General features: G+C 33.5%; 9 protein-coding genes across 9 annotated transcripts, besides 3 other annotated features; 5 read left to right on the top strand and 4 right to left on the bottom strand.

Annotated features, from left to right (window-relative positions):
- Positions 1 to 614: part of a mobile genetic element that runs on past the window's edge.
- A 537-nt stretch (positions 615 to 1151) lies between these two features.
- On the top strand, positions 1152 to 2000 carry TVAGG3_0550340 (uncharacterized protein; the record flags this gene model as incomplete). Its single annotated transcript, XM_001323274.1, has 1 exon — positions 1152 to 2000. The coding sequence occupies one exon, from the start codon at positions 1152 to 1154 to the stop codon at positions 1998 to 2000; it is 849 nt and encodes a 282-aa protein (XP_001323309.1).
- A 2-nt stretch (positions 2001 to 2002) lies between these two features.
- TVAGG3_0550330 (serine threonine-protein phosphatase family) lies at positions 2003 to 2245 on the bottom strand (the record flags this gene model as incomplete). The annotated part of the gene is made up of 1 exon (XM_001323275.1): positions 2003 to 2245. One exon carries the CDS (start codon positions 2243 to 2245, stop codon positions 2003 to 2005), a length of 243 nt encoding a protein of 80 aa, XP_001323310.1.
- An 18-nt stretch (positions 2246 to 2263) lies between these two features.
- On the bottom strand, positions 2264 to 2626 carry TVAGG3_0550320 (uncharacterized protein; the record flags this gene model as incomplete). Its single annotated transcript, XM_051238147.1, has 1 exon — positions 2264 to 2626. One exon carries the CDS (start codon positions 2624 to 2626, stop codon positions 2264 to 2266), a length of 363 nt encoding a protein of 120 aa, XP_051095971.1.
- Positions 2627 to 2766: 140 nt separating this feature from the next.
- TVAGG3_0550310 (phage tail repeat-like family) lies at positions 2767 to 3585 on the bottom strand (the record flags this gene model as incomplete). The annotated part of the gene is made up of 1 exon (XM_051238146.1): positions 2767 to 3585. The coding sequence occupies one exon, from the start codon at positions 3583 to 3585 to the stop codon at positions 2767 to 2769; it is 819 nt and encodes a 272-aa protein (XP_051095970.1).
- Positions 3586 to 4665: 1080 nt separating this feature from the next.
- On the top strand, positions 4666 to 5849 carry TVAGG3_0550300 (uncharacterized protein; the record flags this gene model as incomplete). The annotated part of the gene is made up of 1 exon (XM_001323277.2): positions 4686 to 5792. One exon carries the CDS (start codon positions 4686 to 4688, stop codon positions 5790 to 5792), a length of 1107 nt encoding a protein of 368 aa, XP_001323312.1.
- Positions 5850 to 6219: 370 nt separating this feature from the next.
- On the bottom strand, positions 6220 to 7491 carry TVAGG3_0550290 (Ricin B-like lectins family; the record flags this gene model as incomplete). The annotated part of the gene is made up of 1 exon (XM_001323278.1): positions 6353 to 7435. One exon carries the CDS (start codon positions 7433 to 7435, stop codon positions 6353 to 6355), a length of 1083 nt encoding a protein of 360 aa, XP_001323313.1.
- Positions 7492 to 8226: 735 nt separating this feature from the next.
- TVAGG3_0550280 (glycine-rich protein family) lies at positions 8227 to 8775 on the top strand (the record flags this gene model as incomplete). Its single annotated transcript, XM_001323279.1, has 1 exon — positions 8227 to 8775. One exon carries the CDS (start codon positions 8227 to 8229, stop codon positions 8773 to 8775), a length of 549 nt encoding a protein of 182 aa, XP_001323314.1.
- Positions 8776 to 9394: 619 nt separating this feature from the next.
- On the top strand, positions 9395 to 10252 carry TVAGG3_0550270 (uncharacterized protein; the record flags this gene model as incomplete). Its single annotated transcript, XM_001323280.1, has 1 exon — positions 9395 to 10252. One exon carries the CDS (start codon positions 9395 to 9397, stop codon positions 10250 to 10252), a length of 858 nt encoding a protein of 285 aa, XP_001323315.1.
- Positions 10253 to 10301: 49 nt separating this feature from the next.
- Positions 10302 to 10424: a mobile genetic element.
- A 648-nt stretch (positions 10425 to 11072) lies between these two features.
- Positions 11073 to 11855: a mobile genetic element.
- Positions 11856 to 12582: 727 nt separating this feature from the next.
- Positions 12583 to 15073, top strand: TVAGG3_0550240 (Class III phosphoinositide 3-kinase catalytic domain-containing protein; the record flags this gene model as incomplete). Its single annotated transcript, XM_001323281.1, has 1 exon — positions 12590 to 14998. The coding sequence occupies one exon, from the start codon at positions 12590 to 12592 to the stop codon at positions 14996 to 14998; it is 2409 nt and encodes an 802-aa protein (XP_001323316.1).
- Between the last annotated feature and the right edge of the window lie 1122 nt (positions 15074 to 16195).

Genomic DNA, 16195 nt, shown 5'->3' with positions numbered 1-16195 from the left:
TATCTTTTATATCTATAAAAATCTAAATATAATGTTAGCTTTTGTTCATCTACATGTGGTGTTCTTTCGTCATCTCCATAGTCATAATAGTATGGTGCTGGAGCTGGGTCAGGCAATGTCATATCTGCCATTTCATAAACTCTTAAATATTTCTTTTGTTCGTCTCCATATATGTTTAAGTAACAGTTGTTGTCTAATGGAACTTTAACTTGTGTACCATCGTTCTTTTTATAGCTTACATACATTTCATTGTTATTTTTCGGAATGAGTTTATACCGTGTACCATTTTCTAAGGACTGTACCAACTGCCATCTAAAATATTTATTTTCTTCATTGACAGAAAAGTCACCAACAATAGTTTCAATATTTTTTGTTCCAACTAAACTTTGGTATATTTCATTGACATATGTTTTATCTGCTTTCTTTTCAAGGCTAACGTTTAAGTCTGTTATTTCAGAAGATGTATGTGTATGTCCAACGTCACTTTTCCTGTTTAAGGTTTCTTGTAAGTTTGTAATATTTGCAATGGTATGTGTATGTCCAACGTCACTTTTCCTGTTTAAGGTTTCTTGTAAGTTTGCAATATTTGCAATGGTATGTGTATGAGTCTTTTTAGAATATTCGTTTTCAGCTCTTGTCACTTCACTTGACATTTTATTGTCAACATATGTTTTGTCAGCTTTGTTGTCAACATCTGCTTTCGTTGCATATGTTGCATCTGCTCTGTCATGTTCTTCTTGAACTTTTTCAATGACATACTCTTTGTCAGCTTTGTTGTCAACATCTGCTTTCGTTGCATATGTTGCATCTGCTCTGTCATGTTCTTCTTGAACTTTTTCAATGACATACTCTTTGTCAGCTTTGTTGCCAACATCTGCTTTCAAAAGAAGTTCATCTATAGGTTTCTCGTTTAAAGTTCCTTTTGTTGGATTTACACAGACAGTATGGTTCTTGTTGTCTTGAAATAGAAACTCGTCTGTCATTGGGTTTATCGTCAGTTTTAAGTTTCCTTCTTTCAATGACTCAGATATCTTAGAATAGTTTGAAAAGTTTGTTGTGTTCTTATTTAGAGCTTGCAAAATGAGTTGTCGGTTGTGTTTTATTTCTCTCATAGACGCTGTTTCTTTCGACATTTTTATTCTAGATAAAATATGCTTTCAATAGAAAAAGAAAATTCAAGAGTTGCTACAACTAAACCATTAGATGAACTTTTTACTAACGTCGGTCAAAAGTTTGAGACAGAGACCGTAAAGCATGAAGGCTATCGTTTTGACTACCCGTTAAGATGGTTAAGAGACCCATCCGTCACAAAAGCTATTGGCTTTCGTAGAATGAAGTTCATTTCAGAAGCCATACATGGTTTCCCATTTACGGTCGCTTTTGAAGTTCGATACTATAACAAAGAAAAACGTACGTATGAGAAATTTGAACAGGGAAAACTTTTACAAGTGAATTTGCTTGTAAACTTAGAAACAACTCTTCAAGCTTTTCAAGAAAAAATAAACGATATCTATATCGAATATGCAAACCAGTTTAACATTGACGAAGGAGAGTACCATCTCGATATTTTATATGACAGGAAAAATGCAACTGTTAAAATCAATAGAATAGAAGACCTTGGAGAAAACGTTTATATTTCTACAAAATATAACAACTTGGCATGGTATAGGTTTTTGAGGATGTTAAATCAGCCTGCAGAATATCCAGTACACCCGAACTTTTATGAAGTCGAAAACCCTAATGGAACATATGAAAATGTTTTCGACTCAGATGCTATTATCGTTCATGCTTCATTTTCTGGCGCCCAAAACTCTTTTTTATGCTTGGCAAATGACTTTTACGAAAAACCTACAAAGCTATATGAACCACCGAGTGGAAGTATTTCAGACTTTCAAGTATGGTTTACAACAGATGGAAGAAAGAGAATAGTTCCATTATACCATGCGTTTTACTTAGAACTTAGTCTCATATACAACTACTATCGAACGGTAAAAATATAATTTTAATATGGTTGAGGTGTTGGATTTGGTTGCCAACTAGACTGTGGTGCAGGTTCAGGCTGTTGTATAACAGGAGCTTGTTCTTCTGGTTCAGGGTCTTTAGGTATAATACCAACAAACTGACCTACTCTTTTACCAATATTTTTGACTCCGTTCCAAATTCCTCTTCCGACAGATTTTATTCCATTCCATATACCTCTTCCAACATTTCGAAAGAAGTTTCCTATTCTTCCAAAGAAACCCATTTTACTATATGTAAAAATCTAATGTCCGCCTAGTCTCTTACGTTTCCTGTTGAGTTCCATTGCATTCTTTAACTGGAGCTCATACATTCTATTTCTCCTCTGGTAGAAAACATACTCTGGGTCAACTCCTGTGTTCGCGTCATCTGCATAGAGTTGTTTATATCCCACTTCAGGGTTTGTATAAAACTCTTTCCATCTCATATTTGCATACCATGGTGGCAAACCTAACGCAGCGTCATTTGACATGGCAGTTTGCATTTGTACATCTGTTGGCACTTGACCATAGTTTGCCATTGCAGTTTGTATTCTAACTTCATTTGGAATATTCTCTGGGTTTGGTTGTCCAGGTTGCTGTGCATTCGCTAAGTTCTGTGCGTCCATTTTAATATTAGATAAAAATATCTCTTACGAGTACATATGCTGAACATTTGCTGGTATTGGTTCATCTTCATATTCTCTATATCTTTCTGCCACGTCAAATAAGTAAATGACACAATGGAAAAAACCTAAAACAAGTAGTCCTATTTCAAACCACATTTACTTACCAATAAAATTTCTTTGTTATGACACTTTCTCCGGTTTATAGGACCTCTCTCATATTCTATCTTATCGTATCTAAACTCATAGCCATGTATGTCCTCTAACCATCTCATAACGGTTTCCAAACCACTTTTATCGGATGTAAAGTAAAAGCATGGATGGTTATGTAAAACGTCTAAAGTTTCTAAAGAGTCTCTCAAAGTCCAGTCTACTTGGTATTGAAAATCGTATGTGTTATAGAACGGCGGGTCTACTATAAAGAAAACATTTTCCTTGTTTTTATATTTTTCATACAACTCTGTCCAATGACATCTCACAAACTCTATACCCTCAGTATATTTTTCTATGTCCTCTTTGAAAACCTTTGTATAGTTAAGATATAAAACGTTTGACATAAGTGTTTCAATGTCATGAACTCTTATAGAACCACTATACAATAGTCTAGAAGATATACTATCCCAGTCAATATACTCTGCTTTTTTCAAAACCTCTCTGACAGTATTTTTGTTATCTAATGGTATACGTTCCATCTTACCTATAGGTATCTTTTCTTTCAACTCACTCAATATTTTGTTTGTGTCTGGTATATGTTTGAGACGGTTCATATAGTTGTCGAAGTCATTGCATATAATCTTTGAGTTTGGGAATACGGTATGGCACAAATGAGATATATAGAAACTTCCACCGAACAAATCTACAAATGTTAGACCATTCGGTAGTTTCTTAAGTTCTCTCAATAGAATATCTTTACATCTACTCTTATTTCCAAAGAAGGGTAACGGTGGTTTTGTAAAATTCATTTTATATACAATAAAAATGTTTTTTCCCTGAAAAGTGACAGAAAAGTGACAAAACATGAAAACTACTCGGTTAAGGTCTTGTCGGTTTTGTAAAATAACCGTCCTATCTTGTTAAGACTTCCTGGACTGTTGTCAAAATGTCATGTTGTCTCATTTTTTCAGAGAAGTTAAATTGACCTGGTGACCTGGTGACCTGGTGACGTAGCGACGATAGACCCTTACTTGTCCGGACATAGTTCTACTATTTTGAGTCCTCTACCGAAAAGTTAACAGCAACGACTTTCAAAAAATTTTAGGGGCTAGAAGGCACGAAGTGCCTGGAAGACCCCACACCCCCAAAAAACCTCATTTTATACTTCATTGCATACTAAGCATCTTCAAGGGGGTAGAGGGGCGCAGCCCTGGAACCCCCAATACCTTTTTTTTTTTTTTTTTTTTTTTTTTATTGGATATCCAAATTATTGTCGGTTAACATGCAATTAGAGTGAAACAAACTTTAATTTATTTCACCACCCTCGAGTAATTTTACCATCATGGCTTTTGAGAATCTTAGCGATACCACGATAACAATGCCATGGAGTATATTGATTCGTATCTTGTATATTAACATTAGCACCATGTGAAACAAGAAATTCAACAGATGTAAGAGAAAAATTATTTTTCGATAGTTGATGGAGTGCTGAACATGTGTAAATGTCAATATCATATCATAGTTTTCGTCCTCTCATGTATTGCTGCACAAAGGAATGGAGTTCGACAATTTGATTTGTCTTTCATTTGAATGTCTGCACCTTTTGAAATAAGATTAAGAGAATGGTGTGAGTTAAATGACATTGATATCGTTTAAATACGATTTCAGAAAGATAATTTTAAGGAAAATAACACCCAAACAAATTGTTTGAAAATTGGTATGATTGGATTTTAGAATAACAAATATGCTATATGAAGAAAGCTAGCGATTTTATGAAGAATGCTAGTGGCATGCAAACCCTGATGTTCATAAATCTAATCCTATTGATTTTTTTTAATTAATTTTGATATACGATATGTAAAAATAGAAAAGTGACAATATAGAAGGAAAAAAAAAGTTTTTTTAAAAAATGGATAGACCAAGAAAAGGCAGCTCAACCAAAAGCCAGATATCCCAAACCTATGTTAAAAAGGTCGCCAACATATTGACTACACGCGGCTATTCAAAACAAGACGCTGATAAACATGCAAAAGAATTAGTTTCCGATTGGAAGAAGAGCAACAGCGGACCAGCTGATCCCGATAATTTAGAAAAGCATTTGCAACACAAATATGAAATGTTTAGGCAAAGTGGCAATATACAACCTCAACAGCAAAAAGACGTTATCGAAATGGCAAGGGAAATGACATTAGCACTTCCTGAAATCAAACACTTTAAAGACACAACGAGCTCAATTGGTACAAATGATAGAAATCTCTTAGATCAACTCATCAAATTTATAGAAAGCATAATGAATTATGAGCCACGAATAATTATCCAAGAGGAGAAGCAACTGAACGTAGGGCTGTACTATGAACGACTTTTTATTCCTATTCATAAGACTATTACAAAGAAGAGCGGATTCCAGCACCATCAAGCACAACAGCAACAACAGCAAACACAGCAACATATGCAGCAGTCAAATTCTACTTCTTCTATGATGCAATCTCCAGCTGCATCGAACTCTGGAAATATGTCAAGAATTTCATCGAGTCATAACCTTCCAGTTTCCCAACCAAACAACATGCAGCAACTCCAGCAGCAACAGGCCAACTACAGACAACAATCCCAACAGATACAGACCCCTCAACAGCCAATGCAACAAATGGCGATGACTCCTCAACAAGTTCAGCCTCCTCCAGTACAACAGCAACCACCTCCACCACCTCCACCTCCTACCCCACCATCACTTCCACCAACAAGGCAGCAAATCGCTCAACAAAAGGCTGCACAACAACAAGCAGCTCAATTAGCCCAACAACAACAGCAGCAACAGCAGGTACAGCAACAACAACAGATACAGCCACCTCCACAGGTGTCCCCTCAGCCAGTTCAACAGCCTGTGATGCAACCACCGCCACAACCGGCTGCTCCTAAGCCAATTATGGATACAAAGCGTCAGATTATAACTCTATTCTCACAGGTGAGGACAGAATGCGCTGTTTTCTATGCTACTCCTCATCCTCCTCATTTTTAATATTAATATTATTTTTCTTTTTGTTGTATTAGTTATTAACTTTATTTAAAATTCTTTTTAATTACATTTATCTTATTGTTTTCAATTAGAACAAAATGCTTTTGTATAATAAATTTTAAAAAATCTTTATCATGCGATTACAACTAGGTAATTAGCTCAGAAACATTAAGAAATTTAAATACATTAGATTAAATCACTATAACAAAGGAATATTGAGAATGAAATATTTTACTAATGCATAATTTTCATTTTAATGCGTTTTAAACAGTTTCTATGCTAATGTTAATAATGTACTTCAAAATCCAGCTTTATTTAAGAGAATTATTTTGAGATGTATAAACTCCATTTCCTCCTTAAAGTCTCTTATTCAAATTTTTGATAGAGAAGTAGAAAAACTATAGAGAGACTTTACGTAGGAAAATGAGTTTAAATATTTATTAGAATTATGAAAGAATATTAATCTGAATATGAATAAAATTTCAAACACATACAATTTAGTGGTTAAAAGAAAACAAAAAAATGTAAACAAAATATATTATCTAATAAAATTCTATATTTTCTCAAAATGACGAATCAGAGTAATTGAGATCATCTGTTTCATCATCATCACCATCGTCATCGTCATCATCATCTTCGCCGCTGTTCGGGTTATAATAATCTTGAACTTCTTCTTCTTCAGCAGAATAGTGTGACATTCCAAATCTTATGCTATCATCATCACTATATACTCTAGTGATAGGTAATGACTCTGCAATTGGCGTAAAACAAGGGCAAAAGTAGAATAATTGAATTCCATTCACGTTTTCACTTCGTGATTTCATTCTGAACGATGTTGGATCTTTTTCAATATAAGTAATAACCTTTTCATGGGCCTTTCCAACGATATTACGGTTTTCTACCTTCCATTGTTGATTTGGCTTTCCGTGGTGAAGATGAGTATATACAGTCGACTCGAATTGATCATTATTAGACATATCATCAATCACTTGATTCCTTTCGGCGCAAGAATAAAAAGCATGTTTCAAAATTGGGATATAAAACCAATATTGCCTTGGATCTACACCAAATTTGAATGGTTCTCTCTTAAGAGGTCTGCCCTGCTCGTTTAAATGCGATGTTGTATCAAGAGTAATCGCATATTCTTGAGCAGCTTCTGAGAAAAGAATGGCAATTGGCACGTAATAAGGCGGGCTATCTAATGCGTAATTCGTAACATCTATTTCAATTCTATTGAAAGTGCATGTTGTTGGGTAATCTGCTGCAAGAATGAATGTATCTTCGGTATTATTGTAAATTACAGCTTTTCTGAGAGTAGAATTGAGCATTTTACCATCTCTAAAGTAAAAATCTGTTGGATTGTCATGCATTTGAGAAATTTGTGATTTTACAACAATTTTACTATCGGTTTCGAATTCATCTGTTTTGTCATCTGCAAGAACACACTCTGGATACTTAAGATTACGCAGTAATATAGATTCTGGATAGTAAATCCATAATTGTGAAATATCAGTTTGATCTTCGCGCTTCGGAATAATTTCGAATTCGTTTTGTTGATCCTTTACCTTTTGCACTGCTAAAGTTCTAACAACACCGCTATTCTCGAACTTAAGTAAGTAGCAATTAGGCAATCCTTGTTCAGACATTTCTCAATACCGATAATAAAAAAAAATTGTAAATTGAAGGAAACATTTAGTATTTGTTTCTGTTTACAATGCAGAATTAAACAAAGAACAAAATTCATAGTGGTTCCCTTAGATATTTCGATAAAAACTTCAATTTAGGCAAATAATGCTAAGATATCAATGCGTTTCAGCGTCTCACAAAGACACACATAGATGAAACTTAAATTTACAAATACAATGAAACCAAACAGCATTTTTTGAAGTTAATGCTGTGAAGGCTGTAAAAAGACTTAAAATCATTACAAGGACAGATAATAGTTAGAGATCTTTCCTAAGAGCATGTATATCCTATAGAATATTTAACTACACTAATGAGATGAATCAGATGTAATAATAATGATTCTGATATAAGTGGATATAACAATAATTACGAGATTTTCCCAATGCTTAAGCAATCTTTAGTATTGACACGCAATGCTTAAGCAATCTTTAGTTTTGAAAAGTGTCATTTTTTCATTGGTGCATTCGAGTGTGTTTTCACACGAAATATCATCAAATTAATATCATTTTTTAATAATGCGCCAAAACATTATTCAGTACTATATTTTTCCATTCCTTTCAGTATCTATAGATAGAGAAAAAACCGAAGTTCATTGCTCTCTTTCTTCCATGGTAATATCAAAGTTTTAAATGGAATCCAATCCAAGGTTTATGAAACTTCTTCAAATCCCAGAAAACTCTATTTTGAGTACCCTTGTGAAGTCGCGACTAATTGCTATCCATATGAAATTTTGTTTCGGCAAGGTATCTATATGCTCGATGTTTGGGGTGCACAAGGCTGTAATGTGACAAATGGAGTACGAGGCCCTTTGATACCAGGGGGAACGGGCGGCCATTCTGCCGGTGTTTTTGTTGCTGTAGCTGAAACAATGCTTTACCTCCACCTCGGAGGAACCTCAAACACAACTCAAAGTTTCTTAGCAACGTATAATGGCGGCGCTACAGGTGTTAATGATGCAGATGGTTGTGGTGGTGGCGCTTCTGATTTCCGTACTAAAAAAAGCGCCTGGAATGAAAACTTAAACTCCCGCATCATAATTTCAGGGGGTGGCGGGGGCGCTTATGGAAGATATGGCCTATATTATGGAGGAAAAGGCGGTGGCCAAAAAGGTGAGACAGATTCCAGTGGTATGGCTGCAGTAGGAACTCAATATGGTTGCGAAGGCCCCGAATACTCGCAATGTGGTACTCTCGGCGCCGGCAAAGGTGACTGGTTCGCCAAATCTGACATTTGTAAAGTTTCGAATCTGACACTTTGTAAAGGGTCCAAGTTGTCAGATTCGGCCTCGGCGCCAAAATAAAAAAAGTGCCATTATCTCATGGTGGACCACAGCTGGGGTCGCCGCAGACTATCCACTTGCTGGGATGCTACGCAGCCTTTGATATGGCCAATCATAGTGCTGCTCCATCCACATCAGCAAGTGATTTCGGCGGGAGATCTCCAATCGGTCTTCCATGAGGGTTAAGCAAGCCAGAAACACAATAACTATGCAGCCTAGCTGCTAGGATAGCGTAGCTAGGCTGCGTAGTCATTGTGTTTCTGTCGATATTAGTTATACGTTATTGCCTCTTTTTTGAAGGAATTATTTGTTTATGTGAGAACAAGTTGTTGCTTCAGTATAACTATGATACTGTAAGTAAATAGTATGTTTTGAAATTTGAACTTAAAATAAGATTTAAAATCAGTAATTATGAGTGAAGGAATTATTTGTTTATGTGAGAGCATGTTGTTGCTTCAGTATAACTATGATACTGTATCGATCCAACATACACTCTGTAAAGAATTTACAGACAATAGAACCAAATCCCTTTTCAAATATAAAGATTTTACACTCTGATCAAGCTTCAAATGGTATTTGGGAACGCTTTTACGAAAGTCCTTCAAAATCAGATGTTATTTCAGGTAAAAATGTTGGGGTAATGTCAAAAGCAAATGAATGTTTCTTATACAACTGTATATTCATTGATATTACAACTCAAAGTGCTATTTATTTTACGAATGCAAATAATAAGTTTCTTAACTCGTATTGTTCATTTAATAACTGCAGCAGTAATACAGATGGTGGATCTATCTACTTTAAGTGTGAAAGTTCCATTGTCCAATACCGAACATGTGGCTACAAATCAAAAACAAACTCTTATTGGGGACATCATTCATATACTGAATTAGTTGATGATTCAAATAATAAAAATTATTTTTATGAAAGTTCTGTTTATGAATGCGGAAATTTAGAAAAAACTGGTACAAATTGTCTTAGGTATGGAAATGTCGAAGTTAAATCAATCAACACAAGTTTCTGTGAAGCAGAAGATGTCTCAGGAATATTTCTGGAAGCGCGTGTATGTCTATGTAACATAACATATTCATCATTTTGTAACACAACATCATCTAGTTCAATTATAGGATTACTTGGTGGTAACATTAATTTGATTTTTTGTAATGTTTTGAATAATGAACAAAATAAATCTAGGTCTGGAACATTGCGTTCAGTAGTTGCAGATATTCTTATTGAAAACTGTTCATTTCTTGGAAACACAGGGCCAGGAGTAGAATTTTATCAAGATTATGATTCGCCTGGTTCAATTACAGTTAAAGATTCTTTCTGTGATAGAATTGATAAAGTGACAGGATCAGTTACAACAAATAATGTTCAAAATACATCTTCTATTCAAAAACTTTCTCACTTTTCATCATATATTTGTGAAGTTAATGTTCAGACAAGGCCTCATTCTGATGCATTTTATCATCCCTCATATAACATTAGACGAGTTCATTAATTAAAATCATTCATTTGCGCATAAGCATTTATTTTCCTGAATTTTTAAGGGTGCACTTACCACTTTCTGACATTCTCTCAAATTTCTTGTTTAAGGTTTTATTTTCTATGCCTCTTCACGCCCGTATATCTCTTTTTGAGAGAGTGTCAGAAAGTGGTAAGTGCACCCTTAAGATACTTTTCATATAAAAAATTTTATCAAATCTTAGTTAACTAATTGAAATAAATTTTTGCAACACATTGAATTATTTGTTTAATCAATGAGATAACTCTTAAATGGAGATGTTTTTGAAACTGCCTCTTGATGCTTTAATTACGGCTTCTTTTTTATTTTTTACTGAAATATTTCGTATCAAGAGCCAATATTGATGTCACGGTTGTTTATCATGATATGAGATGTATATGTCTCTTTAAGATACACAAATTCAACTGTATTTCAGCAATACTGAGTTTTGATGAATTGAACCAAGAAAAATGTATTTGTCTTTGTCTGAATAGTTGGGTGGTTTATGCTTCTTCCGTTTTATATATATTTATCTTCTCCATAATATCGATAAATGCATTGTTTTCGTACTAATTAAATCTAATGTTAATTTCTAAAATTGTTAGGTTATATTTTTTTATATGAGTCCGAATATTTATATAGTAAATTGTTATATGTTATTCTTATTTGGGAATTCAAGCCAACTAAGCTATTAGTCGTATTCTTTATATGAATAAATGTACGAATTTAAGGGATTATGGTTATGTTCGAATATTGAATACTAGTAGAACAAACAATTGCAACATTTTTTAAAAAGTACATCAATCAAAATAATGTCGAGTAGGGGTAATTTTAGCTAAAAGTGACACACCCGTGAAGGGTGTGATTACCGATCGGTAATTGCGACAGTTTAGAATTTAAAATTTTTTATGGAACTGTTGCGAGTTTCATAAAGAATTTAAGGAATATAAGCAAAGATTTGAATCAAAATCTTAGACCTAAGCCGCTCGATTCGCTCGCGGCTTCCGCGAATTACAGATCAGCAAAGATTTGAATCAAAATCTTCGAACTAAGCCGATCGCTTCGCTCGCGGCTTTCTTTATTATTTTAAATTTGCATATTTCCATCAAAAGTTCATAAGGTAAAAAATTTCGTTTATTTTTACTAAGAAAAAAAGGTTTTTGATAATAAATTTATTTTATTTCGAAAAAGTAGCAATAATCGTAAAAGGGTATTGATAGGCTTGCTAAAGTAACTAATTTTAGCTGTCAAATACTTTTGTATTTTGAAGTAAATTAGTATAAATTTGTTTTTACTTTTATTTCGAAGTAGCAATAATCGTAAAAGGTATTGTAGCTTGCTAAAGTAACTAATTTTAGCTGTCAATACTTTTTTGTATTTTGAAGTAATTTAGATTATTATTATTAATTTAAATATTATTTTTAACTCCTTTGAAACCTCAATTTTCCATACAGAGGGAACGGGAATAGCATCCAATATTCCCTGAGAATGGTTGCGCATTCTCAGTTCCCTCTATATTTCGAACGAAGCTCTCATCGGTCTTTTTTTTAATACTAAACGTTTTTTCCCCTGTCACTTTTAGCTAAAATTTGGGTTTGCCAAATAATGTCTGGGTATTCCGGACATTAAAAAATAACCTTACTTACCCAGACAAATCCGATATATGAGTATCCGAAAATAATCTTTGCTGTAATTACACAGATATGGTTGGATTATTTTCGGAAAATCCTTTTGTTGGTTATTGCTTAAATAAAGCATTTTCCAAAGCTTTTAATCTTGATTTTTCATTACCATATTCATTCAGAGCCGAGAAATATGTTCTTCAGAGCATTGTTAATAAACCGTATACCGAATGTCGTTGGTCTTATCCCGTTTCATGGAATATTTACTACGGAGATAACTTTTCTAACTTGGAGCTCTTGACTTCTGAAAAGGATAATACAATTCTTTCGACAAGTGGAACTAGTTTTGAGATCAGAGTTAAACCATTTAAGGCATCAGCAATAAGATTTCAAGTAGTAAAAATAAATAATATTGAGCAGGCATTTGGACTTTCTCAATTCGATTTCTTCGGAGAAATAGAATCCGGCAAAAATATCTGCAGGAGCGTCTTCTGCCAAGTTACCTGTTTCGAAAAGAACTTTATATTATTCATTTACAACTTTGTTTTTAGCTGAAAATAAAAATACGTTTTATTCTGAAAATTTTAGTAAACTTCGTTAATTTTCTAGGGTTACTGTATAATTAAATCTTGGCAATTTTAATTAATTGAATGTGCATTGAAAATTCGATTATTTCATTCAATTCATTAATTTTATATTTTGAAACAAAAATATGCAGAATGCCAATATTGGCCTGTCAAAGACAGCAAACTACGGAACAAACGTTAAGATAAGATTAAGGAGCTTCACAGTTAATGTTGATAACCAAATTAGATTTAATTTATTTCACTATTTTCAAATTCAACCACCTGAAGCAGTTATTGGCTATTGGGATATTAAATATACGCTTCCCTTTATATGTGAGGCTGAATGCATGATATTATCCAAAGATCAGCCTTTAACTTGCCCTATAATTTTACAATCAGAACAAATTTCATATGGCAGACCAAAAATACCAGAAGGTCTTACAGAAAATTCAATTATGAGAAAATACTTCATATTTGAATGGAATAAAGACATTGAATTTCCAATTTATTATTCAGAATTGCCTTCAGACTCAATTGTTAACTTTAAATTTTATGCAAGACTATTTCAAACAGAACCAAAATTCGTTGGACAAACTCAATTACGCCTTTTTACACAAACAAAAACTCGTCGACTAAGGTTAGGATTCTTTCCATTAGTTTTTGATGAAACCCCGCCTACAAAGTTATCAAGACACATTAGACGTCTTTATACAGGCAAAGATAAAGAATATAAATGCGTTGATACCCAATTAAAAATAATTAATAAATTATTTCACCCATCAGATGCAGAAATCTTTTATAAATCTATAATAGCTCCATCAAAACCACCAAATCTCTCGAAAGTTTCCCAATATGTCCATGTTTTCATTGAATCTCCTTCATCAAATCCATCAACATTAATTCTTCATGAGGGATTAATGTTGCCAACTTCTAAATCACTCAATTCTCTCAGTCCTTATCAGAGACTGTATTATGACCTCGCTCATTCAAGCGAAGGCTTCAAAACATCATTTATAAAAGATTCAAAAACGTCAAAAATTTTGGAAAAAATAAAAACATATGGACCTTTATCAGAACTGCAGCCAATAGAAGTAAATACATTATACCACAACTTCATGGCCTGCATAAAGGATCAAGCTTTAATGCCTGCCTTGTTTAGATCTGTTAATTGGGATGATAAAAGTGAAACAGATGAAATCGAACAAATTCTAAATGAAAGAGATCCAATTGATCCTGAATACGCATTGGAGTTCTTCACAGATAGATATAATATAAAATGCGTTAGACAGTTTGCTGTTAAATGCATAAAAAACATGAAACATGAAGAAATCTTACTTTATTTACCTCAAATTTTGCAAGCAACAAAAGTTAAATACACAGAAGGTCTTGAAGATGTATTGGTAAACAATGCATTGAATGATCCAATCTTTGCATCAACATTATATTGGAATGCACAAGTCGAAAAAGAGCAGTTTTCTTCTTTGCTTGAAAAGATGATTAAAAATTTAACAGGAGAAGTTAAACAACAACTTGATGATGAAATTGAATTATTCAAGAAGTTATATAACTTGCTTCAAAATCATCCCAAAGGATCACCAGCTGCAATCAGAGATGTTATCAAAGATTTATTAAATAATGATCCAGTTCATTCTCAATTAAAGAATTTCAAACCAACAAGATTGCCATTAGATCCAAGCAAGTTTGTTGTTGGAATAGATGAAAACGACGTGAAAGTTTTCAAATCAAAATTATGTCCTGTTTGTTTGAACTTCAAATTAGAAAATGGAGGAAATTATAGAGTGATATTTAAACTAGGAGATGATATGAGACAAGATCAATTGATTTTGCAATTGTTTGAAGTAATGGATCATATCTTTAAAGCAGCATCAATGCAACTGAATATTACTGCGTATAAAACATTGGCTTTTAGTGAAACTTTTGGTTGTTGCCAATTCATTGATAACTCAAAAGCCATTTTGGATATCGCAAAGGATGGAATGTCAATATCCCAATTCCTAGCAAATTCAGAAGGAATGGTTGAAGCTCAAAAAATCAGAGTTTTCACAGAAAGTTTAGCAGCTTATTCTGTAATGACATATGTCTTGAAAATTGGAGATAGACATGACAACAACATTTTAGTTACAAAAGATGGAAGATTACTACATATTGATTACGGCTTCATTCTTGGAGACGTGACAAAACCATTTACACCTCCATTAAAATTATCTAAAGAAATGATTGAAACAATAGGAACAAATGGAATGCAAAAACTATGTGATTGGGCATGCCCTGCATTCAATTCATTGAGAAAGAAATCGAGATTGATACTTGTATTGATTGAACTTATGTTTACTGCTCCATTGGAATGTTTCCAAAACAATCCAAAGCGAAGATTGCAACAAGTTGAAAACTGTTTGTTATTGAAATGCACAGAAATCGAAGCTTCTCTTTCATTACAGGCAACTTTCACTCAATCATTGAACTCGAAGATGCAAGTTTTCTGGGATGCTGTTCATACTGTTGCTGTCAGCACAAATGCTTCTGCAGAAAAATAATTCTTCTTATTTTTTTTAAATATTTATGTATTAATTATTTCCTATGTACAAGTTATTAGGGAAAACCGCAGCCACTTTTTTTAATCACGATTTAAATATATAAATCGCGATTTTTTAGAAAAATCGCGACTTTTTTAAAATCGCGTTTTTTAATGAATTGCGATTTTATTGTAAAAAAAAAAAAAAAAAAAAAAAAAAGGTAGTGGGGCTTCCAGGCACTTCGTGCCTTCTAGCCCTGAAGTTGATGAGTATAATGAAGTTTTTTTTTTCTTGGGATGGCCTTCCGGGCACTTTGTGCCCTCTAGCCCATAAGAAATTTTGCCCAAGACCCAAGAGGAGGACCGAACCCCAGCCGGTGACACTTTTTGTGTCGCTTTTTCACAAATTATATATGTTTTCATGTTTTGTCAAGACTTCTTCGTAAATGTTTTGTCAAGACTTCTTCGTAAATGTTTTGTCAAGACTTCTTCGTAAATGTTTTGTCAAGACTTCTTCGTAAATGTTTTGTCAAGACTTCTTCGTAAATGTTTTGTCAAGACTTCTTCGTAAATGTTTTGTCAAGACTTCTTCGTAAATGTTTTGTCAAGACTTCTTCGTAAATGTTTTGTCAAGACTTCTTCGTAAATGTTTTGTCAAGACTTCTTCGTAAATGTTTTGTCAAGACTTCTTCGTAAATGTTTTGTCAAGACTTCTTCGTAAATGTTTTGTCAAGACTTCTTCGTAAATGTTTTGTCAAGACTTCTTCGTAAATGTTTTGTCAAGACTTCTTCGTAAATGTTTTGTCAAGACTTCTTCGTAAATGTTTTGTCAAACATGAACGTAAATGTTTTGTCAAGACTTCTTCGTAAATGTTTTGTCAAGACTTCTTCGTAAATGTTTTGTCAAAATTCTTTCGTAAAATCAGACAAAATAATGTTTAGGTGAAGAGGTGAGATCTCACCCGTTTTTTCACCTGTTTTCTCACCCTCTTGAATTTTCATGATTTCATCGTAAATGTTTTGTCAAGACTTCTTCATCGTAATGAGTGTAAAGGACCCAAAAATATAATTTAGGGTAGAAGGTTAGATCTAACTCTTTCTAACCTCTTTTCTACCCTCTTGAATTTTCATGATTTCTTCGTACATGTTTTGTCACTTTTCTGTCACTTTTCAGGTAAAAACATTTTTATTATTATATATAAATGAATTTTAAAAACCA

This window comes from Trichomonas vaginalis, chromosome II, assembly GCF_026262505.1.
Source record: "Trichomonas vaginalis G3 chromosome II, whole genome shotgun sequence".
NCBI lineage: Eukaryota > Parabasalia > Trichomonadida > Trichomonadidae > Trichomonas > Trichomonas vaginalis.
Note: the sequence above shows the minus strand (reverse complement) of the source record. Positions and strands in the feature narration are given on the sequence as shown.